The sequence below is a fragment of the Pseudorca crassidens genome, chromosome 5 (assembly GCF_039906515.1).
Source record: "Pseudorca crassidens isolate mPseCra1 chromosome 5, mPseCra1.hap1, whole genome shotgun sequence".
In the NCBI taxonomy this organism is placed as follows: domain Eukaryota; kingdom Metazoa; phylum Chordata; class Mammalia; order Artiodactyla; family Delphinidae; genus Pseudorca; species Pseudorca crassidens.
In genome coordinates this window covers 33,099,413-33,123,735 of record NC_090300.1, presented here as the reverse complement: position 1 = coordinate 33,123,735, position 24,323 = coordinate 33,099,413, and the positions used below count along the sequence as shown (strand labels likewise).

General features: G+C 37.1%; 1 protein-coding gene across 4 annotated transcripts in view; it reads left to right on the top strand.

Moving 5' to 3' along the window:
- Window positions 1-24,323, top strand: part of ARMC8 (armadillo repeat containing 8) — a 106,606-nt gene that overhangs the window by 14,108 nt on the left and 68,175 nt on the right. For 3 of the 4 annotated variants that reach the window (XM_067737708.1, XM_067737705.1, XM_067737704.1), the window contains exons 2-4: window positions 6,796-6,872; window positions 22,698-22,769; window positions 24,122-24,264. In XM_067737708.1, the coding sequence (XP_067593809.1) occupies window positions 6,796-6,872; window positions 22,698-22,769; window positions 24,122-24,264 (292 nt within the window). The remainder of the gene's footprint in view (window positions 1-6,795; window positions 6,873-22,697; window positions 22,770-24,121; window positions 24,265-24,323) is intronic. The other variant, XM_067737707.1, reaches the window with a different exon arrangement.

Below are 24,323 nucleotides of genomic sequence, written 5' to 3'. Positions count from 1 at the left end.
AATACTAAGTCACAAATTTGGTGTATACAAACTTTCTGCTTGAAAGGATTCATGTACATTTTTACATAATATAATTTGGAGGGGTGCTATTAAGCGTAAAAATGTAACAGTTTTTAATCTATACGTTTGTGGTGGCTTCTGCAGCTTTGAATGGGTACAGTAAGTTTAGAGCTAGGTTTCGAGGGCTTTCTAGGTCATTTGTTTGAAGCCTTGTGCCAAAAGGCAGAGGTCATAGTGTGACCCTGGCTAGCACTACTCTCCTTCATGGGCACAGACTGTACCCTGAGCTTTAGCTGGCTGCTTGGCACATTCACTGGATCGGTTGGGAGGATGGAGGATCACTGTGTGTACAAGCCCTTCCAGCTACCGGAAGCTACAGAGTAATTTAAAAGGGTATTAGTGTAATATTCCATTGTATATATGTGCCACATACAATGGAATATTACTCAGCCATAAAAAGAAACGAAATTGAGCTATTTGTAATGAGGTGGATAGACCTAGAGTCTGTCATACAGAGTGAAATAAGTCAGAAAGAGAAAGACAAATACCGTATGCTAACACATATGTATGGAATTTAAGAAAAAAAATGTCATGAAGAACCTAGGGATAAGACAGGAATAAAGACACAGACCTACTAGAGAATGGACTTGAGGATATGGGGAGGGGGAAGGGTAAGCTGTGACAAAGCGAGAGAGAGGCATGGACATATATATACTACCAAACGTAGGGTAGATAGCTAGTGGGAAGCAGCCGAATAGCACAGGGAGATCAGCTTGGTACTTTGTGACCGCCTGGAGGGGTGGGATAGGGAGGGTGGGAGGGAGGGAGACGCAAGAGGGAAGAGAGATGGGAACATATGTATATGTATAACTGATTCACTTTGTTATAAAGCAGAAACTAACACACCATTGTAAAGCAATTATACTCCAATAAAGATGTAAAAAAAAATCTTAAAAAAAAGAATAAATGAAAATATTTTCATCAAAAAAAAAGAATAAAAAATAAATAAAAGGGCATTAGTGTTTTGAAGTGAGCATGAAGCCACGTCTTGAAAGAACAGATCATCAGACACTCTTTTAACCTTTTGGCCTCTGTGGGCAGGAGGGAGGAAGAAACTCCAGTGTTTGTCCTATTTCAGGGGTAAATTAGTGCCTAGATCAAACTGTCCCTCCCCAACATTCAGGATTAAGCTCTTTATCTCTGTTTACATTAACTACCACAGGAAGCCCAGGACTCTAGGGTCCTTCCTCATGCGCATGTGTCTCTGTCCATTTACTTTTCTATCCAGATCCCTTGCCTCTCTCCCGCTTCTTTCACTGGGTTTCTGTTATCCTCACCCTCTTGTCTGAACATTTCCTTCATCTTTTTGTTTAGACTGAAACCAGGCTTTTCACCTCTTGACACCCTTTTCCTCAGCTTTCTCCTGCAGTCTTCTCAGCTGTTGGCTCTTTTTCTTCCCATATCCCTCATATCTCTAGGCCTAGAAGTGGAGACAGAGAATTGCTCCTCATTGCTCTTTTCAGACCCCTCTCTTCCCTTTTCTCTAAACATTCCAGCTCTGAATCTCATCAGACTCTACCTTGTAGTCATCTATAGATCCCCTGGATCATTCCCCCTCATTTCTTTAAGATTTTAGCTCCTAGCTCATGTTCACTTTTTCTAGCACTATTTCTGTGATAATTTATGGAAATTTCATTACCTATGTAGACAATTTTTCTAAAACTCTAGACTTGCCCAATGATCATATCCTCTGTGTTCCCTTGAGGTGTTTGTCCACATGGTTATTTCCTAGACCTTGACGTTACCAATAACTAAAACCCCTTCATAGTCTCTTCAGTTTTACAAATTCTGGTCACCACCTTCTGTCCTCCCAAACCACTCCTTCTACCCGAACACCTACAAGCCTTCGTCAATCCCCCTGTTACCTGCATTCCATTAATCCTACCGCTTTTTCATTGGTCTTCAATAGGCCTGTCATTGTAATCTCAACTTTGCATATACCCTCAACTCAGCTGACCCATTCCTTTGGCTTTGTCATCCTTGCCTGGTGAAATTCCAGCTCTGGTTAAATCTAACTCTATTATTCATGTCTACTTCTGTATATTTTAATGTAGCTGGAGAAAAACACAGCCGTGCTGACTGGTCTCATTTTAAATTCATAATCATGAACCTCAAGAAGGTTAGTGCTGCCTGGCAGTCCTGGTATATTTTCTGGCCCATGCTGTGTTTTATTCCTTCTGTTCTTCAGTCTTGCACCCAACCCCACAATTTTAACTTTCAGAAAATAGAGATAATCAGAGAGAATGTCCACAAGCTCTCATCACCGTATCCAGCTAATTTATTGCCTCTGACTGTTGTACTTTACATGTTCTACTTGGTCAGTAAATCCACTTCCCTCTCAATTATTATGAACGTTGTTCCAGAAGTTCTCCCCCTACCCCAGTGCAGCATGTTTTTCTTTATCAAAACAAAACAAAAATTTCCGTCGATCAATAAGTATGCTTTAATTTATTCCGGCTTTAAAAAAAAAAAAAAGCTCTCCTGACTTCGCTTGTCCCTCTAGCTCTTACTCTCTTTCTTCACTCCCCTTTACAGTGAAACTCCTTGAAAGAGCTGTCTGTGTGTACTTTCTCTAATTCCTCTTTTCCCATTCTCTCTTAAACTCTTGCCAAGCAGGCTTTGACCCCACCACTCTGCCCACACTGTTGTTGTCAAGATCACTGATGACCTCCATGTTCCTAAGTCTAATGGTCAGGTCTTAGTTATTATCTTATGCTACACATCCGTAGCATTTGGCATATTTGATTACTCCCTCCTTGAAACCTTACCCTATCTGGCTTCTCACATTTCCTCCCACCATACTGGCTGCTTGTTCAGATGCTCCAGAGTTCAGTCTTCAGGCCTTGCCGTATCATGGTTATTCCCTAAGTGAACTTATCCTGTGTATAATCTGTCAACTCCCTAATTTGTATCTCCCACCCACAACTCTCTCCTAAACTCTAGACATATTCAACTGCTAACTTGACATTCTCACTTGGGTGGCTAATAAAATTCTCAGTCCTAACATGTCCAAAACTGAACTTTTGATCTTCTCGCTCAAACCTGCATCTCCCACAGTCTTCCTCATCTCATTAACTGACAATTCAGTCTGACTTTCTAGGTGCTCAGGCAAAAACTTTAAGTGTAATCCTTGGCTCCTCTGTTCTTTCACACTCCACATCTACTCTGACAGCATATCCAGTTTGATAGTCATTTCAGCTTTAACATTTATCAGGAATCTGAGTGACTCTTACTACCTCCAGAACTCTTGCCCTAGTCCAGGCTTCCATCATCTCTCTGAAGTGACAGCATTTCTAATTATTGAATAGCCTCCTCCCTAGTCTCCCTGCTTTGTTCCCTAGCCCCCTCCACACATTTGTCTGTTTCTAAAGTTGCAACCAGAGCAGTCCTTTTAAAACAAGTCAGTTCATGTCTCTACTTTCTCAAAACTCTCTAATGGCTTCCCAACTCACACCATAAAAATAAAAATCCTTACAATGACCAACAAGGGTCTATACCAGTGTTGTCCAGTGGAAAAATAATGCCAACCACATATGTAATTAAAAATTTTCCAGCAACCATGCTATACAAGTAAAAAGAAAACATGAAATTAATTTCAATATATCTAATTTAAACCAGTATATCCAAATATTATTTCAACATGTAATCAGTGTAATGAATTATCAATGAAATTGTTTTACTTTTTTATATCAAGTCTTCAAAAATCTGATGTGTATTTTACACAATTTTGATACCAAATTTTGGTTGGAAATACTTGATTTGTATTTTGATTGGAAATACTTGATCAGTATTTAGGTTTCATGAAATTTACAGTTGAAAGTAAATTTACATACTTAAATAATTCACAACATTCTTAGAAGTTTTCTAATAACAGAATCCAGTATTGGTTTTTAAATTTTAATTTTAATTAAAGTTTAAAAATTTTAAATTCAGTTTCTAGGCACATTTCAGATGCCCAACAGCCATATGAGACTAGTGGCTATCATATTGGACACCGCAGCTCTTTACCATCTGGCCACTCTTCTCTGACCTCATCTCCTACTGTTTTCTCCTTTGCTCATTCTGCTCCAGCTGTAATGACCTCCTGTTCTTTGATCCCAGCAGACACTTAACATTTCAGAGCCTTTGCATTTGTTGTTCTCTTTGCTTAAAAAGCTTTGCTCCCAGGTAGCTGCATGACTTACTCCTTGACCTTTTTCAGGTCTTTGCTCAAGTGTCACCTTTTAAAGAAATTATCTCTGACCAACTTATTTAATATCTGCACCAATTGCCTTCTCTCTCAAAGTCTTATATTTCAGGCTGCCTTTTGAAAGACGAGAGAAGAGGGCTGAAAGGGGAGAGACTGATCTACAAAGGAAAGCAGTGAAATATGAGAAGTGTCCCAGACAAACAACTAAGTAAATTTGTTAAGCAAAAACATAAGAGTAAAATCAGATTGAACAAGTGACTATATCCTCTCAGTTTGCTGCTACCTAGGCAGCTCAGAGGATCATTTTTTGTACATAGGACTGACCCCTTTATAGATGTAAGCTCCTTAAGTGCACTGTTCTGCCTTCACATCCTCTTGTATTTTCTTTGGCACCTAGCATAGAACTTTGACCAAAAGGCAATCTGAACACTTCAATTATTGGCTGCCCATTGATTAGCCTTTTGTGTTTTATATTCTGTGGTTGCCTTTCTACCTTCCTCCCTTCTTTTTCAGTGCCAGCAACTGGTATACTTGCTGATGGTATTTGTGTGTTGGCTTCACATGCCTTATGGCTGTGGTTGTGACCCTGATTCTTTCCTTGTCTGTTCTCATGCACTCTTATTCATTTTCCAAAACCAACTCCTCTAAGAAATCTTCACTATGTATTCTTCTGTTTTATATTCTAGTAGGGAATATAAACGTGTAAACACAGTTACAATAGAATATGAATTCTTGAGGGGAGGGACCATGCCTTACTTTTTTTTTTGGCCTTTAATGCCTTCCTCAGTGCCTTGCGTATAGTAGGTACGCAGTGCTTGTTAAATTGAATGAACCAGGCATAGAGCAATAGAGTTGCTATTAATGGGAGAAATTTATGTTGTTTAAAATAAGGTCTTAAACCCAAGTACCTTTTTAAAAACCACATTGAGAGGCAAGAGATGTAGAGCTGTGGGAGAGTGTGTGGAGAGAAACAGTAAAATCAAAATCTTTCCTTACATAGGAGGGAGTCTAAGAGTCTGAAGTTCTCAGAACTTACCATGTTGGAAAGTCAGGAAAGCACATGTGCTCAAATGGAGTGAGAAGACATATCTGTTTGTATTATAGGAATACTGTTTTCTGTTTTACCCTGGATTTTGCTCTTGTGTATATTGTTTCTTGATATATTTGTACAGTTGTTTGCATCCCTACTTAACATTTGACAGTCTGACATCTGGGTAAAGATCAGCCCTCATTTGTTAACCAGGGGATTGAGAGAGATAATTAAGAGTCCTTCTAACTCTGTGATTCTGTTATTTTGAGGAAACCAGACCCCGTTAGCAAGTACTTAATGGTACCCTATTAGGCACAAAAATTTTCATCAGTTTGGCTTATTTGCTGCCAGTTTGTTCTTTAGAAATGGAGTATGTATTAAAAGTGGGTACTTGAGTTGCCTACAAGGGTATTTTGGTTGCAAGCTCATAATGTGAAAATACACTTTGATTTTGGATTAGCTATATTGTCAGGAAATTTGAGTTTATAGAATTTTTTCCAGAGTTATTTTTGGAGATTCAGAATTTTAAGCTGGCACTGTGTCTTAGCAGTTAACTGTTTTCTGATCAGGGGTTCTGGGTAAACTGGAAAAGTATTTCTTCCTCTCTATAATAATTTATTGCTAATGGGTCATAGTACATGAGCAGCATATTCCAGCAGGCATCAGGAAGAAACAGCAAGGGACAAAAATTCTTTTTTTCTGGTTCTTAAACATGTTCTTTGTTTTAAATAATGTTAAGTATTGAAAATTAAATATAAAAAATAAGTATGCCCCCCAAATAAGTATTACAAGAAATAACATAATAGTGCAAACCCCAAAATACAAATAAAAGGAGGTAAGTGTCTCCCCTGCTCTTCATATTCTAGCTCTCCCTCGTCTGCCCAGCTTTAGCCAGTTCAGACTGGGTAGCTCTTTTGGACCTGATAAATCATCCTAATTCTTAATTTTTTTTCCCTCACAGAAAGTGTGACAACTCCTTTATATTCGTTTTTATTTTTTGCATATGTCTGCTTCCTAGCAGTATAGCTCTCCTCTGCATCACTCTGAGAGTCTTCCTCTTGCACCAAGACTGCCCTTCATAAACTGTTCATGAAGTCCTTACCCTTTTTTCCTTGCTGAGAATCAGATTTTCCCTCCCTTTAGTGTGTATAAACAGAAGCAACATTCCTATGTTTTTTTCGTGTGTAGGTGACATCCAACAGTTAATTAAGAAACTTAGCTTGCTTCTCAATACTTAACGCCCAGTTCTTCCATCGGCAGAGCTTGCAGGGCTCACTGCAAAGGTCCCACTGTCTAGTTATGTTTTTAGTGAGAACCGGGTATCTCTTTCTTCCCCATCTTACGTTTTATCTTGTCACAAGATTTTCTCAGATAGATTTAATATAATAAGTATTTATAAAAATTCTAATGCTTCTACCGTAAGTTAGATTATATAGCTGTTTGATGTTATGGGTGATACTGTGAATTTGTGATTTGCACGGCTTCAGATGTCATAATTTTTCCCCCCACTTTCTAGGAAGTAACAGCTAGCAGTCGCCACTATGTTGACAGGCTATTTGACCCTGATCCCCAGAAAGTTCTACAAGGTGTCATGTAAGTAGTATGTATTTAAGAGTCTATCAAAAAGTCTTGTTTGTTTCATGTTTGAATCTGTCAAGTATTATAATTCTGAAAATGCAGGGTTGTAACTTTTTTCTTCTGTTTTGGAAAGACCCCTTGACATTCATGACTTTAATATGGTACTATAAAGAATCGTCCGTTGGATAGTTAACTGACATGGTTAGCTTCATTTTTTGTAGAATACTTGTTTTACATTTTAAAAAATGTTTACTTTGGAGAATGCTTTTGTGACTTCAATATCCAGCAAAAGTAAGAGAGTAAAACTGATTATCTTTGATAATCGGAAAGGGGGTGGGAGAATAGGTCACCGGGGTTTTGGGCTTCTTGTTTTGCTTTGTTTTTGGTTAACTCATTGACTGTCTTTAAGGTTTGAATTTCCTAGTGATGTTCTAAATACAAGAATTTAGAAAGCACTCATTAGAAAATTTAAACTTTTTTTTCCCACATTTTAAATAAACTCTTGATAACCTAAATGCCCTTCTTTTCTCCACAATTGCCTCATGTTTAATGAGAGGAAATATTTTTAAGCAACATACCTGAGGTGATTATTCTTAAAAAAAAAAAAAAAGTGGGACAAGTGCAATAAGATTGCAAATGATTGAAAGATGAATTCTCTCTCCTAAGAGCAGATTTTCATGCTCTTATCACATTACTTGTAAGAAAGAAGGTCTAGCCTAAGGCGACTGACTCATAGGGTTGGAAACACGGAGCACCCACAGGGCTGAGCTGTGTCCTGGGGAAGGAGGACCCAAAAAAGGTCAGGATGAGATACATTTGGGATAGCAGTGAGGGCACAAATGAGGCCCTTTCTTCTTAACCCTGTTAGTGTTATCAGCAAGATAACATCTTTAGTTTAACTCTTGCTCAACCATGGCAAGGCTAGGATGCGTCCCACTTCCAAAAAAAAAAAGCTCTATAGCAGGGACGTCTTGAGAGTGTGTATTTGTAAAGTAGAGGCTAGATAAGTAAGGCTGCTTGACTCTTCAAATTGAGCTAGAAGGGAAGGTGAGGAGCTGGATGGAGATCCACCTGGGAAACTCGACACCTTCTCTTCACATCTTCTCAGTTTACAGAAACAGGAGATGATATTTCTTGTTTTCTCATTATGTTAACTTTGCCTTTGTCCCCTTAACTGGGAGACTATAATGATTTAATCAGCGCCTTTAAGTCTAGTTTGATTAATACCAGGAAAAGTGGTATTAAATCTGTCACTTAAATAAATCAGTTTGGGTTGTACCTACACACACAAATTAGTGGAAGAGATAGGTTTAATTTGACATTCTTTCTTAGACAGGCAGACACTCCCCCACACAAAGCTAGACACAGCTTTGTATATTGCTAATCCTAGATATCACTTAAGATTCCTCAATAAATAGTTCCGCTGGAAATGTCAGACTCATTAAGTATTCAGTAAATGATACAAGATGATGTTATTGTTGTTGTTGTTTTCATTATTACTGCTTCTGTGGCAGTTTAGGAGAAAAGCTAAATTTCTCAGTCAAGGATTCTGCGTGAAAGACTTGTATCTTGAGTCATATCTGATGTGAGTAGCTGATTCAAGTGTTGTCACTGTTAGAAATTTCTCATTTACCAAAAAACACTGTAGCTTTTTTAAAGGTGATTAAATATCAAATAAGGCATAAAAAACACTGGGAAGGGTTTCCCTGGTGGCGCAGTGGTTGAGAATCCGCCTGCCGATGCAGGGGACACGGGTTCGTGCCCCAGTCCGGGAAGATCCCACATGCCGCGGTCCGGGAAGATCCCACATGCCGCAGAGCGGCTGGGCCCGTGAGCCATGGCCGTTGAGCCTGCGCGTCCGGAGCCTGTGCTCCACAATGGGAGAGGCCACAACAGTGAGAGGCCCGCTACTGCAAAAAAAAAAAAAAACCCACTGGGAAGAGTGTATTATTTCAAACTAGCTATGGTATAGTTTGATAGACTTAGTGCCTCTTAAAAAATTATCAAGTCTAAGACACTTAGCTGTCAGCTAAGAAGATAAGAAAGGTTTGTGTGGAGGGATAGTGGAGTGGAAAGAGCATGGGCTTTCAAGTTGGACAACGGTAGGTTGGATACCTGGTTCTGATACTTCCTAGTAGAGTCCTTTCCTAGTACAGTGCTTGGGCAGGTTATTTGATTTCTTTGAGCGTCAACTTTATCATCTGTAAAGAGAGAGTAATACTGCCCATCTTGCCAAGTGGTTAAGAATTAAGACAAATATAACATTCAGTGCCTGGTATGTTGTGGATACCCACAAATTGGTACTTAAATGGTTAGTAGTTATTGACCCTAATTTAAAACAACTTCAAAAATAAGGTGATTCTTTTCAAAGAAGAGAAAGAAAAACTAAAAAAATGTCAGAGATAAAACAATTCCCACCGAAGGAGAAGAAGAGGGAGAGGAGCTAGAATTCTTGATTCAGACAAGAAAATCTGAGTGATAACACGTTCCAGTAAATGTGATTGCTACTTAAAATACTAAAATCTATTTAGAGTTTGAAACGGACAGATCACCCAAAATCTTTTCACTTTATGGCCTTCTGGGGGCGTGTGTAGTATGATTTGATAAAGCTTTCTTTACCGCAGAGAGAAAAAATTATCCTTTCTGACTTAATTCTTTCCTGAATTTTGTTACTGTCTGAAGATTAATTGTACGTAGTCAATTGAATGAAAAATGAGTTAAATTTTTAACATTTACTTTTAAGTAACCTTGTCTAATACAAGAATAATACAATATTGATAGAGGAAAAGGGGGAGCCAAAATGATGTTTAGGAAAAGAGAATTGACCAATTCTTTCCTTTTATTTAATACACATTACATAGCCACCGTTGAGTCAGTCATACAGAGACCATTACTAGACCAAAAGAGGCAGGTAGAAGGAAGGTGGCCACAGAGTGTAAACAACCAAAGGTAGCCTTCTGGTTTTAGGGAAGGAAAAGACAGAGGCTGAAGTAACCAGCTTTGAATCCAAAATATCCAATTCGAAGGACATAAAAAAGAATTGATGACTAGCTTTAGCTATGAGACAACCAGAGCTCTATCGTTTTTCTAGCAATATTAGTCTGATTTTTCACTAGCAGGAAAAACAAAATCGAAGAAATAAAAGATGAATAATAACTTTTCATCAAGGCCTCTAACTAATCTACTCAGCTGAGTTAGAGCCATAGACCTATGCATAAATATAGGGAACTTCTTTGTAGATAACCCATGTTGTGAAGGACTGTTTTACCTAGTCAGTGAGTATGCCTTTGAAGAATACTATTAAACATCAGAACTGCTTAAGTTTAATTGTTAAAGAATGAGGAGTTATCCTAGAGACAACTTTTTTGTTTATAGTACAATATTTAGCATAAATTTGAATGGTCCTATTATACTAAAGGTTTGAAAACAGAATTAGGTCCTGAAAAGCAAGGTTTCAGATGTGTAACTGAGTAGTTAATGGAGTAAGATAGGAGTCAGATATGAGCAGAGAGAACAGGGCAATCAGCTGTGTAGGTCATAAACTACAGCCTTTGCAACTACAACAGAGAGTAGGTACATCAGATAAACTATACCGTGTTGCAAATTTTCAGCTTCCTCTAGTGTGGTGATCTGCGTGTGACTTTAAAAAAACAATTACAGGATGTTTTTGGTGAAGTTACCCTGGTATTAGCTCAACCATGTTAAATTTCATAGTTGCAGAAGAATAACTGTTGAAATGTTTTTGTAGACCTTGAGTTAAAGCTGCTTAAATATTGTGCTTTTTTTAACATACCTAAATTAGAGCACCTGAATCTGGTTTTGACGTTAGTGATTCTCCGTGAAAAAAATAAACAGATATCCCCCTGTGGCCTTACGTTGATATTCCCTATGTTGAAAGGCAAAAGATGATACAAGCAAATGTGGCTGGCTTTGTAGTTTCAAAGTTGAATCAAACTAGAAAACTAGATTGGCTCTTTCTGGTAAACTAAGGCAGGCAGTTGTGGATACTGTAGAATTGTGTGGTTTTCACCAAGTATCAATTTTTAAGAAGTGTCTTCTGAAGTATTTTAATATACTGATGAAATAAGTTCATTTTGGTAATGGTTTTGGTACTTCATTCTCTGGTTCCAAGCAAATATGTACCTCTGGTTTCAGTAGAATATAGGCACTTTCCATTTTCTTGCATGTCCTAAAGATATGAGCTCCCATAAAATGAAGCCTCTGGCTTTTGGAAATTTTAAATTAAGGATAAGTTTTAGGCTAATTCAAAAGAAATGTCCTGTTAGTTACTTTCAGAAGTGTTACAGGTAAACATAAGTGAAGATGACCTTAATACCAAATGAAATGGAGTGATTCTGAGAGTTACTTGTTTAAAACTTTGTATTCTGAGACAGGTTAGTCTGGTTAAAAGGGTAGCAAGATTTTCCAGAAATTGTTAGATCAGATTGACATAGTTTTGTGTACAGATATATAAGCTGTTTATATATGTATGTGATACTAACTTTGAACATCAAAAATAGCTGAATATTTGTATGCATATCTGTATATATATCTTTTCATATTTATAAGCCACTTAACTGTATGCTTCCATATTCATAATGTTCTAACACATTTCTGATGTTCTTTGGAATGATTACATATATTAAAAATATTTATTAATGTACTGTAAAAATATTTTACATTTATTAGTGCAGTTATTACATTGTACTTTTCATTTTTGGAGAATGTAAGGTGATTTGTAATCAGCTGATAACTGATAAAACAGAGTTAAGTACAACTCCTAAACTAGTGTTTATAAAAATCGGAACTGTATCTGACGCTACCCTACATTCCAGAAATCTACACCTCAGGGTAATTTGTTGATAAGAATGAACTAAATTACTGTCAATTCTCAGTTCTGTTCAATTTATACATATAGTAGGTGCACAATAATTGCCTAAGTTGACTTGAAATGAAGTTCACTGTAAATCTCTCAAGTACCTGCTGAATCAAAGCCTTATGTTAAAAGTAACTTTAGTTTGAATAATAGATCATCATTATCTACTTCTTTTAAAATTGGCAATTCACATATGATGATGGGGATTTTGATTGGAATATGAATAATCTCATTCCTTAACCATGCTGGATATTAGAAACTTATTGTACTTGGATGTTTGGATGTTACATTTTCCAAAAAGAACATCATAATAATTATTATTACAGGGTCAGAGCAGTGATTAAGTTTGTAATTTTCCAAGTCCAAATAATTTTGTTAAGTTCTTTACCCTGTTGCCTTATTATAGCTACCCACAAATACGTATTTCTTCCTTATGTCTTATGAAAAGTGAGTTTTCATAAGTAGGTCAGACGTTAGACTGTACTTTTCCATATCTACTGTACTCTTTGGCTACTTCATGCTAATTAGACCAAGAATGAATGTGTAGTATTCCAAATAAGAGCTGCTTCAGGTAAGTGAAGAGTCATACTGGTTCAAAATGAAAATGACATCATTGATCTTTAGCTTCTGGCCCCAGCCTTCAATGACTTTAAAGATAATTTTCTATTTTTAGATGATAATTAGGTTTTCAGTTAAAATTTATGGTGTCTTGACTGTTTAGGAATAATATGCTCATACCTGATTGACTTAGACTTTGTTTCTCCAACAGGTCTAGGTTCCAATTATTATTTTTTTTACTTTTCCTACTATTTTAATGACAAAGTGTGGTGTTTACTTTCTCTCTTGGTTTTGATCACAAATCATAATACTCTGATTTAGACATATGCTGTAGTAGGCACTGCACATCTCGTTTTTATATTCAAGACCTTTTTCTCTACCACACTAAAAATTAAACTCCTTCAGAGCAAAGAAAGGAAGTAGAAAGGTTAACCTCCATGTAAAAGTGGGTGCATTTTGAGTCCATTTATTACTGGGCAAATTTAAGGTTCTAGCTAGATTTTAGCCGAAAATGTTCTCTGCCAAATGCATTTTTGTAACATCTTAATATCGACCCCTCTATTCCCATCCTCAAGGAGTAGACTATCCCCAAGGCTTACATTTTAGCTTTTCTACCCAGATATTCGTATCTCTTCTCAAAGATAATTCAGTATGTACAAATTCAAGATAGATCCTTGTCTTGCTAAGGGATTTATTCTCCAAACTTCCTAGTGTTCTCTGCACCCAGGCACCCAGACTTGAAGTAGTCACTCAAGACATGTCACATATCACATTTCCTGTACCTGTCAAACCTATCAAATCATCTTGTTAACTGCTTCCTTAAAATGTCCTCTCTATTAATGGTTCCTATGCTGCTACTTAGTCTCATATAACCAGATACCTGGATGGATTGAGTAGTTTTTTAAACAAACATTTATTGAGTGCCTATCAGGTGCTAGGTAGGCATTGTGCTAGTATGGGAGTATATAAGAGTGAATAATTAGTCACTGCTCTGGGAGATCCAAAAGTCTAATGCAGGAGTCAGATAACTAAAGAGACAGTTCACTGTAGTTTGATTAGTGAATACTGTGATAATGATAAGCACAGAGGGTCTTGGGACCACAGAGGAAGGGCATCAGCCGTTTAGTTGCCTCTCAACTCTAGAATTATCTGTATTCCAGTCCATTCCACATTCAGCTTATCTTCCATTGTCATTGCTTCCTTCATGTCCTTTTTCTGATCAAAAACATGATTTCTCCTTAATCCATCCCCCTTTAGTTTGTCTCTTCTCCCTTTCACTTTCCTAACTTTGTTCCATGCTTAATGTTCCACCTTAAAAGGAACCTTCTTTTCAATCTTGGCTCCTGGTACTGCCCCAGAAGTATGCCATATTCATTTCCAGTATGGTTCCTTTTGCCCTCCTCATCCACTTATTCAAATCCTAGCCATTTTCTAAGGTCTATCTTAGTTCCTACCATTGCTTCAAAACCTGTGAAGCTTGTCTTATCATCTACTTTTCTCAGCCCTATAAGCACACTATTTATAATATACACTGCCTTACATTGTTAGTGTTATTTTTGTCATCTCAAAAAGATTGTAAACTCTTCAGATCAGACATCTCATTATGTGATGCTTTTGTATCCTTCATAGAGCCTAGCACAGTGCTGAGCTCAAAAAGTAATTGTTGAATTTCAGTAGTATGTTAGTAGGGCATTCCACCCCCTCCAATATTAAGGATTGATGGACATGAGATTGAGATTATATATTTCTTTGATCTACTGGGAAAAGGATGTCTTTGCCTAAAAGATATGCTTTTATTTTGCATAAAAATGTAAATTGAAAGACAGGAGGAAAAAGGAAATTCATTTACTAAATTCTTTTGTCTTTTCTCTGAATGCCTGATATCACTGGAGGTAATGGAAAAAACACTTGGCATAAGGGACATGGGTTGAGACTGGCTCTGTCATTTATTGTGGAGCTTTGAGAAGAGCCCAAACCCAAGTCTTAGCTTCCTCATCTGTAAAATGGGGTTAATATTACTCAAGATTGTGGTGAAGATTAAATAATGGGTATGGAATGCTTTGTGAACTTCAAAGCAATGTGTAAACCCTGCCTAGTTTTGTTGTGCTCCCATCTTGATAGTTGTGAGTTTGTATTTTACAAAAATACGGATTTCTATATGGTATGTTTTGTGATCCATTGATAGTAACTTCTCTGATATTTCCAGGTCAGACTGGTTTCTTGCCTCTGAAGAGGAGACAGACTTCTTTCCTAAAAAAGTAATGAGTATGTTATGATACAGGCCACTAGGAGGGATACCTAACCCAGACTTGGGAGTTGTCAGGGCATGCTTCCTGGAGGATGACACTGACATAGAAGCTCAGACCTGAAAGATGAGTAAAATTGGCCAGGGAATGATATAAGGGAGGGAATAATAAGGAAATGAAAGAGAGAGAAAATAGCTACACTCTGGGAACTGAAAGAAGCTTCATTTGGCTGGCTCTGAAATCGAATCTTACCCTGTACTTAGATCTGCTAAAAATGAGTATATGTATTCATTATTGTCTCTTTCGATTTTAACTCTTTCATAGAAATGATCTTCTGGTACAACTGAATAGAATTTATTTGCAGGGCGTTAACATCTCTTCCTTGTCTAGTATAGATATATTTTACTTATTAGAGCCAGAGCAAGAATTGTTTTCGTTAGACATTGGTCCATTTTATTAATTGTGTTCTCTTTAGCCTGCGATTACTCTATAACTACCAGCTGCCTCCTTCGTGTCCTTTTTGCAAACTATTAGGAGAACTGGAAAGTTGGTTTTGGAGTTTTTGTTTGCTTTTGTCTATAAAAACATTTACTCTGGCATAGTTTGAGGTATTTGGGTTGTGTTTATAAGGTGGGGACACCTCATTTCTGCTTCGTTTAGGAAGAATGGGGAGAAATCTGAGAAAATGTTAGGGTTGGGAATTCCAGAATAGAGAGAACCTCCAGAATGGCACCTGGCATAAATAAACCCTCAGTAGATAGACAGCTACTGGACAAATGAATGTACTGTGTTGGTATAGGCAGAACACATTAAGAGAAAAGAAGAAGATGAAAGAAGATGACAGACTGCTAGGTTAGGGTCTATAAGCTGACAATTGGGAAGCAGGTCTCTAAGAAAACAGCAGACATCCATAAGGAGGCAGGAGCTTAGATGTACAATTTATCATCAACTATGCTTTGCTCAGGGAAGCTTCAGTATCACATAATTTTATAATCATGTATCAGAACTTGGTTAAAACCTTAGTAAACTTCATTCAGCTTAGTCCTCATAAACAAAAAATACTCCTGCTGATCCCCTATAAACCATATGGAAGATCTGAGGGATATTTACAGAGAGAGAGGTAAGGACCTGAAAAATAGACCACCCTCAAGCACTGAGCTGAAGGAAGAAGACTAACAGGTACAGTGTTTGGCTCAAGACTTGTGAAAATGCTATTCAAAAATTTGTGGGGAGAATCAGCTTTCAGCAGACCACTACGTCATAGCAGCATTTTTCTGTAATAATTGAAGAAGGTAATTAAGGAGAGGGGTATTATAATTATTGTTACCAGGGTTTTCAATGCCAGTGAAATTGGTTGGTACTGGAAACACAAGCTGACGATAACATTTAGTCACTGATTTTCTTAATAACTCCCCCCCACCCCCACTTTCTACTCGTGTTTTTCTATAAGATCATGGTTTGCCAGTTACAGAACTTTTTCAGAATTGTAACTTTCATGGTCAGCAAAAAATTCCTGTATACTGTAGAGCTCTGCTGCCTAAAAGAGAAGTCAAAGAGATCTCAGTAAGTAATTAGGGGAATGTATTTTGGAATATGAAAAAAAGATAATTTATAATGTTTCAATATGTAAGTGCTTAGGGGTGACCATGTTAGAAAACTTAATGAGGTATGAACGCAAGAGCAGAAACTATGGACTGATGTCAGTATGGTATTGATGACCCATATACCATGAGTGCCACTGATCTGATTTTCCAAAGTGAAATAACTTTTAATGAAAAGTATAGTCTTGAGCGGAAGCTAGAAGAACTACAATCCTGCAGCCTGTGGAACAAAAACCACATGCACAGAAAGATAGACAAGATGAAAAGGCAGAGGGCTATGTACCAGATGAAAGAAAAAGATAAAACCCCAGAAAAACAACTAAATGAAGTGGAGATAGGCAACCTTCCAGAAAAAGAATTCAGAATAATGATAGTGAAGATGATCCAGGACCTCAGAAAAAGAATGGAGGCAAAGATCGAGAAGATGCAAGAAATGTTTAACAGAGACGTAGAAGAATTAAAGAACAAACACACAGAAATAAACAATACAATAACTGAAATGAAAACTACACTAGAAGAAATCAATAGCAGAATAACTGAGGCAGAAGAACGGATAAGTGACCTGAAAGAATGGTGAAATTCACTGCTGAGGAGCAGAGTAAAGAAAAAAGAATGAAAAGAAATGAAGACAGCCTAAGAGACCTCTGGGACAACATTAAATGCAACAGCATTCGCATTACAGGGGTCCCAGAAGAAGAGAGGGAGAAAGGACCCGAGAAAATATTTGAAGAGATTATAGTCAAAAACTTCCTTAACATGGGAAAGGAAATAGCCACCCGAGTCCAGGAAGTGCAGAGAGTCCCATACAGGATAAACCCAAGGAGAAACATGCTGAGACACATAGTAATCAAATTGGCAAAAATTAAAGACAAAGAAAAAGTATTGAAAGCAGCAAGGGAAAAATGACAAATAACATACAAGGGAACTCCCATAAGGTTAACAGCTGATTTCTCAGCAGAAACTCTACAAGCCAGAAGGGAGTGGCATGGCATATTTAAAGTGATGAGAGGGAAGAACCTACAACCAAGATTACTCTACCTGGCAAGGATCTCATTCAGATTCGATGGAGAAATCAAAAGCTTTACAGACAAGCAAAAGCTGAGAGAATTCAGCACCACCAAACCAGCTCTACAACAAATGCTAAAGGAACTTCTCTAAGTGGGAAACACAAGAGAAGAAAAGGACCTACAAAAAACAAACCCCAAACAATTAAGAAAATGGTAATAGGGACATACAAATCGATAATTACCTTAAACATGAATGGATTAAATGCTCCAACCAAAAGACACAGGCTCGCTGAATGGATACAAAAACAAGACCCATATATATGCTGTCTACAAGAGACCCACTTCAGACCTAGGGACACATACAGATTGAAAGTGAGGGGATGGAAAAAGATATTCCATGCAAATGGAAATCAAAAGAAAGCTGAAGTAGCAATACTCATATCAGATAAAATAAACTTTAAAATAAAGAATGTTACAACACACAAGGAAGGACAGTACATAATGATCAAGGGATCAATCCAAGGAGAAGATACAACAATTATAAATATATATATGCACCCAACATAGGAGCACCTCAATACATAAGGCAACTGCTACCAGCTATAAAAGAGGAAATCGACAGTAACACAGTAATAGTGGGGGACTTTAACACCTCACTTACACCAATGGACAGGTCATCCAAAATGAAAATAAATAAGGAAACAGAAGCTTTAAATGACACAATAGACCAGATAGAGTTATTTGATATTTATAGGAGATTCCATCCAAAAACAGCAGATTACACTTTATTCTCAAGTGCGCACGGAACATTCTCCAGGATAGATCACACCTTGGGTCACAAATTAAGCCTCAGTAAATTTAAGAAAATTGAAATCATATCAAGCATCTTTTCTGACCACAACGCTATGAGATTAGAAATCAGTTACAGGGAAAAAACCGTCAAAAACAAAAACACATGGAGGCTAAACAATATGTTACTAAATAACCAAGAGACCACTGAAGAAATCAAAAAATACCCAGAGACAAATGACAATAAAAACACGACAATCCAAAACCTATGGGATGCAGCAAGAGCAGTTCTAAGAAGGAAGTTTATAGCTATACAATCCTACCTCAAGAAACAACAAACATCTCAAATAAACAATCTAACCTTACACCTAAAAGAACTAGAGAAAGAAGAATAAACAAAACCCAAAGTTAGTAGAAGAAAAGAAATCATAAAGAACAAAGCAGAAATAAATGAAATAGAAACAAAGACAACAATAGCAAAGATTAGTAAAACTAAAAGCTGGTTCTTTGAGAAGATAAACAAAATTGATAAACCATTAGCCAGACTCATCAAGAAAAAGAGGGAGAAGACTCAAATCAATAAAATTAGAAACGAAAAAGGAGAAGTTACAATGGACACCACAGAAATACAAAGCATCCTAAGAGACTACTACAAGCAACTCTATGCCAGTAAAATGGACAAACTGGAAGAAATGGACAAATTCTTAGAAAGGTATAACCTTCTAAGACTGAACCAGGAAGAAATAGAAAATATGAACAGACCAATCACAAGTAATGAAATTGAAACTGTGATTAAAAATCTTCCAACAAAGAAAAGTCCAGGACCAGATGGCTTTGCAGGTGAATTCTATCAAACATTTAGAGAAGCACTTAACACCCATCCTTCTCAAACTCTTCCAAAAAATTGCAGAGGAAGGAACACTCCCAAACTCATTCTATGAGGCCACCATCACCCTGATACCAAAACTAGACAAAGATATTACAAAAAAAGAAAATTACAGACCAATATCACTCATGAATATAGATGCAAAAATCCTCAACAAAATACTTGCAAACAGAATTCAAGAACACATTAAAAGGATCATACACCATGATCAAGTGGGATATATCCCAGGGATGCAAGGATTCTTCAGTATACGCAAATCAATCAGTGTGGTACACCATATTAACAAATTGAAGAAGAAAAACCGTATGATCATCTCAATAGATGCAGAGAAAGCTTTTGACAAAACTCAACACCCATTTATGATAAAAACTCTCCAGAAAGTGGGCATAGAGGGAACCTACCTCAACATAATAAAGGCCATATAGGACAAACCCACAGCAAACATCATTCTCAGTGGTGAAGAACTGAAAGCATTTCCTCTAAAACCAGGAACAAGACAAGGATGCCCACTCTCCCCACTATTATTCAACATAGTTTTGGAAGTCCTAGCCATGGCAATCAGAGAAGAAAAAGAATTAAAAGGACTCCAAATTGGAAAAGAAGAAGTAAAACTGTCACTGTTTCCAGATGACATGATACTATGCATAGAGAATCCTAAAGATGCCACCAGAAAACTACTAGAGCTAATGAATTTGGTAAACTTTCAGGATACAAAATTAATGCACAGAAATCCCTTGCATTCCTGTACACTGATGATGAAAAATCTGAAAGAGAAATTAAGGAAACACTCCCTTTTACCATTGCAACAAAAAGAATAAAATACCTAGGAATAAACCTGCCTAGGGAGACAAAAGACCTGTATGCAGAAAACTATAAGACACTGATGAAAGAAATTAAAGATGATACAAACAGATGGAGAGATATACCATGTTCTTGGATTGGAAGAATCAATATTGTGGAAATGACTGTACTACCCAAAGCAATCTACTGATTGAATGCAATCGCTATCAAATTACCAGTGGCATTTTTACAGAACTAGAACAAAAAGTCTTAAAATTTGTATGGAGACACAAAAGACCCCAAATAGCCAAAACGGTCTTGAGGGGAAAAAATGGAGCTGGAGGAATCAGACTCCCTGACTTCAGACTATACTACAAAGCTACAGTAATCAAGACAATATGGTACTGGCACAAAACCAGAAATATAGATCAATGGAACAGGATAGAAAGCCCAGAGATAAACCCACGCACCTATGGTCAACTAATCTATGACAAAGGAGGCAAGGATATACAATGGAGAAAAGACAGTCTCTTCAATAAGTGGTGCTCGGAGAACTGGACAGCTACATGTAAAAGAATGAAATTAGAACACTCCCTAACACCATACACAAAAATAAACTCAAAACGGTTTAGAGACCTTAATGTGAGGCCAGAAACTATAAAACTCTTAGAGGAAAACATAGGAAGAACACTCTTTGACATAAATCGCAGCAAGATCTTTTTTGATCCACCTCCTAGAGTAATGGAAATAAAAACAAAAATAAACAAATGGGACCTAATGAAACTTCAAAGCTTTTGCACAGCAAAGGAAACTACAAACAAGATGAAAAGACAACCCTCAGAATGTGAGAAAATATTTGCAAACGAATCAGCGCACAAAGGATTAATCTCCAAAATATATAAACTCGTGCAGCGCAATATTAAAAAACAAACAACCCAATCCAAAAATGGGCAGAAGACCTAAATAGACATTTCTCCAGAGAAGACATACAGATGGCCAAGAAGCGCATGAAAAGCTGCTCAACATCACTAATCATTAGAGAAATGCAAATCAAAACCACAATGAGGTATCACCTCACACCAGTTAGATTGGGCATCGTCAGAAAATCTACAAACAACAAATGCTGGAGAGGGTGTGGAGAAAAGGAAACCCTCTTGCACTGTTGGTGGGAATGTAAATTGATACAGCCACTATGGAGAACAGTATGGAGGTTCCTTAAAAAAGTAAAAATAGAACTACCATATGACCCAGCAATCCCACTACTGGGCATGTACCCAGAGAAAACCATAATTCAAAAAGACACATGCACCCCAATGTTCATTGCAGCACTATTTACAATAGCCAGGACACGGAAGCAACCTAAATGCCCATCATCAGATGAATGGATAAAGAAGATGTGGTACATGTATACAGTGGACTATTACTCAGCCATAAAAAGGAACGAAATTGGGTCATTTGTAGAGACGTGGATGGATCTAGAGACTGTCATACAGAGTGAGGTAGGTCAGAAAGAGAAAAACAAATATTGTGTATTAACGTGTATATGTGGAAACTAGAAAATGGTACAGATGAACCAGTTTGCAGGGCAGATATTGAGACACAGATGCAGAAAGCAAATGTATGGATATCAAGGGGGGAAAGTGGAGTGGGGGGTGGTGGTGGTGGGATGAATTGGGAGATTGGGATTGCCATATATACACTAATATGTATAAAATGGATAACTAATAAGAACCTGCTGTACAAAAAAATAAAATTCAAAAAAAAAGTATAGTCTCCTTTTTATTTACAAGGCAGGTACAGTACTGAAAAATATGATTTTCTTTAGGATTGTGCAAAAAAGGCTTTCTATTTTAAAACTATGGCCAGAAATTTCCAGACTCTCTCTTAAACTTCTGAAATGCCCATGGAGTCTCTGATACCTTCTTCCATACTTTGAGAATCACAGTGTTCTAATGTTCTATATTAAGATAGCACTACTGACCAATTAGCGTAAGTTTTTTTAATTAAACATTTTATTAGTACTGGGCTTATTTTGAGCTGTTTGTATTTTCTCTGGGAACAACCATGTGTTTGTGAACCAACTGGTCATTGATATTCTTTTTATGGAATAGAGTGTTACTCCTGGTGAAATAAAGATCTGAGTGTAGCTAGAATAAAAAATACTGGTGAATATATGGGAAATATAAAAGATTTTTTCTTATTTTTAAATCTCCTTAAAAGATAAGTGGCTTTTAAATCAAAAATAATACAATATAGGGAATTCCCTGGTGGTCCAGTGGTTAGGACTCCGTGCTTCTACTGCAGGGGGCATGGGTTCAACCCCTGGTGGGGAAACTAAGATCCCACAGATCTCACAGCACAGCCAAAAAAAAAAAAGGTACAGTATATTATGTTGTTTCTAACTAATTTAAAAATAAAACTATGACAGCAGCTCAAAGAATGGATGGGAAGATGGAAGTATATGCTTGCAAGGCTCTTAAAATACACATGAAATGGGACAGTATCCCTTGAAGATTGACTGTGTTAAGTTAAAAGATGCATATTGTAAAGCAACCACTGAAAAACAACAAAACAAAACCCAAAGAGGTACAGCTAATAAGACAATAAAGGAGATAAAATGGAATCAGAAATATTCAGTCCAGAGAATTCAGAAGAAAAGGAAAAAAGGAAAGTCATTGTCCCTGAAACAAGACCAGATCTGTTCTGTCGGCTGGCTGCTTTTACTCCCTAGTCCCAGAGCTGTGCGTGAGAAGATGGCCTATATTTCTTTTTATTCAAAGGATTGGTAGCCTTTTTGAAGAACTCAACTTCCTTTGTATTGGAAGTCTTTTGCCAATACTCAAGATGTCTCTCATTCCCCCCTCCCCCCACCTTGCTACTCTCCTGTTTTACAGCCCCAGGTTTATAAGGTACCTATCTCTGTCCCCTCTCTTTGGCACTCCAGGTGGAAAAGCGTCAGTGTTTTCACTTTGTCCCTAACTTCTGTACTTGCCAATCCAAGATGTTGCATAATAAAGATAAAGTGGGATGCATTGATCTTTTATTTTTCTGTGATGTCTCAACATACCTTACCCTTTTCTCTTTCCCCTGAATTCAGAGACATGAAAAATGCTGTAATTGGAAACAACAAGCAGAAAGCCAACCTCATTGTTCTGGGAGCTGTTCCGAGGTAAGTTTGCTGTCATCCCCTTTTCTGCTATTCATACTAAGTTTTGAATGTATTTCTCATTCTCAACCATAAGACCTATCTTTTTTCTGTATTGTCTGTTCTTATTTTTTTTAAATAAATGCTTTGAAGTATATGAAGCATCTCTTTAAAAACAATTAAGGTACCAGGGAATGGAATATGAAACAAATGTATTAATACTTTTTAGAGGTTCAGGAAGATCATTGACCCTGCAATAAAAGGATGTGTTGTGTAGATAAGCAGTGTACACCAGCCTGAATCTTCCCTGTCTCCTTTGCACTCTGGCAGTTTTTGTATGATTGGATAATAATTTATTAGGATTCGCAAAACCTTTTTTGAGTTTAAAAAAAATTCTTGGTTTTTTAACCCTGCTTTTTTAATTTCTAATTTTTCGAATTTGCTGGTTTTTAAGTTAACATAGAAAGTTTGATTTCCTCTGATGAAGCTAATAAGCTTCCTTTTGGTAGACAGTGACAGTTGTATAACTTCCTCTTTGCCTTTGCTACCCAGAACTAAGTTTTATGTGCAATTGCTGTAAGTTTTTCATTCAGAATTTTTTAATGTTTTGTTTTTTTCTCTTTCTTCTTTTCTATCTTTTAATATAGGATTAATGGTTTTATTGTTTTTAACGTGATTGACCTTTGGTCACTATAAAGCTGTCAGCAGCCTTTCTTAGGGAATTAGTGCTCAGTATATATAAATATGCTTTAGAGAACATGAAGGTTCTACATTAGAACATAAAGGAGATGGTCATAAGTGGTGGATGATTAGAATTTGGGGAGTATTTATTTGTCAGGCTGGCCTGGAGTAGAAATAGGATCTTCTGATCTCCCAAATAGGAGGACTGGAGAAAGAAGAGAGCTTCCCTTGCTTGAAGAGCAGCACAAGGACTCTGAATATTCCCTCTAGGCTAGATCTCTGTGATCTCTGAACTGCAGTATTGGGTATTCAAGGTCCTTAAGATCCGGCAGCACTTGGCTTTGGGAGTCTTCATATCCTGGAGTGGCAGATAACGTGGACTGTGGTGCTGCTGTTTCCACAGAGATCACTTGTGGACAACTTTCAGATTCACAGTTCTGATAAACTAAGATTATATGATAGTTCTGTTGCTCAAAATGAAGAAAATCTCTTTAGATCCACCCCCACTCGATATTCCATTATTAAAGTAACAGCTTATATAAAAATATGACCATTTCCTAGCCCTCCATAAGCTCGCCAACCATATTTTCAGTGTGTGGGATGTATTGGTAGCCTTTTTCTGTAACATTACTTTTAGCTAATGTTTACTTTTAAGTTTTTTAGTCTCTTCTGTTTATCAAGTTCTTTCTTTTTAGATTATTGTACTTGCTTCAGCAAGAAACCTCAAGCACAGAGTTGAAAACCGAATGTGCAGTGGTATTGGGAAGTCTTGCTATGGGTACTGAAAACAATGTTAAGTCTCTACTCGATTGCCATATTATCCCTGCCTTACTGCAAGGTATGTAAAGAAGTCATTTTTATACAAGTAAAAATTAGAATCAGTTTGCAGAGTTTTAA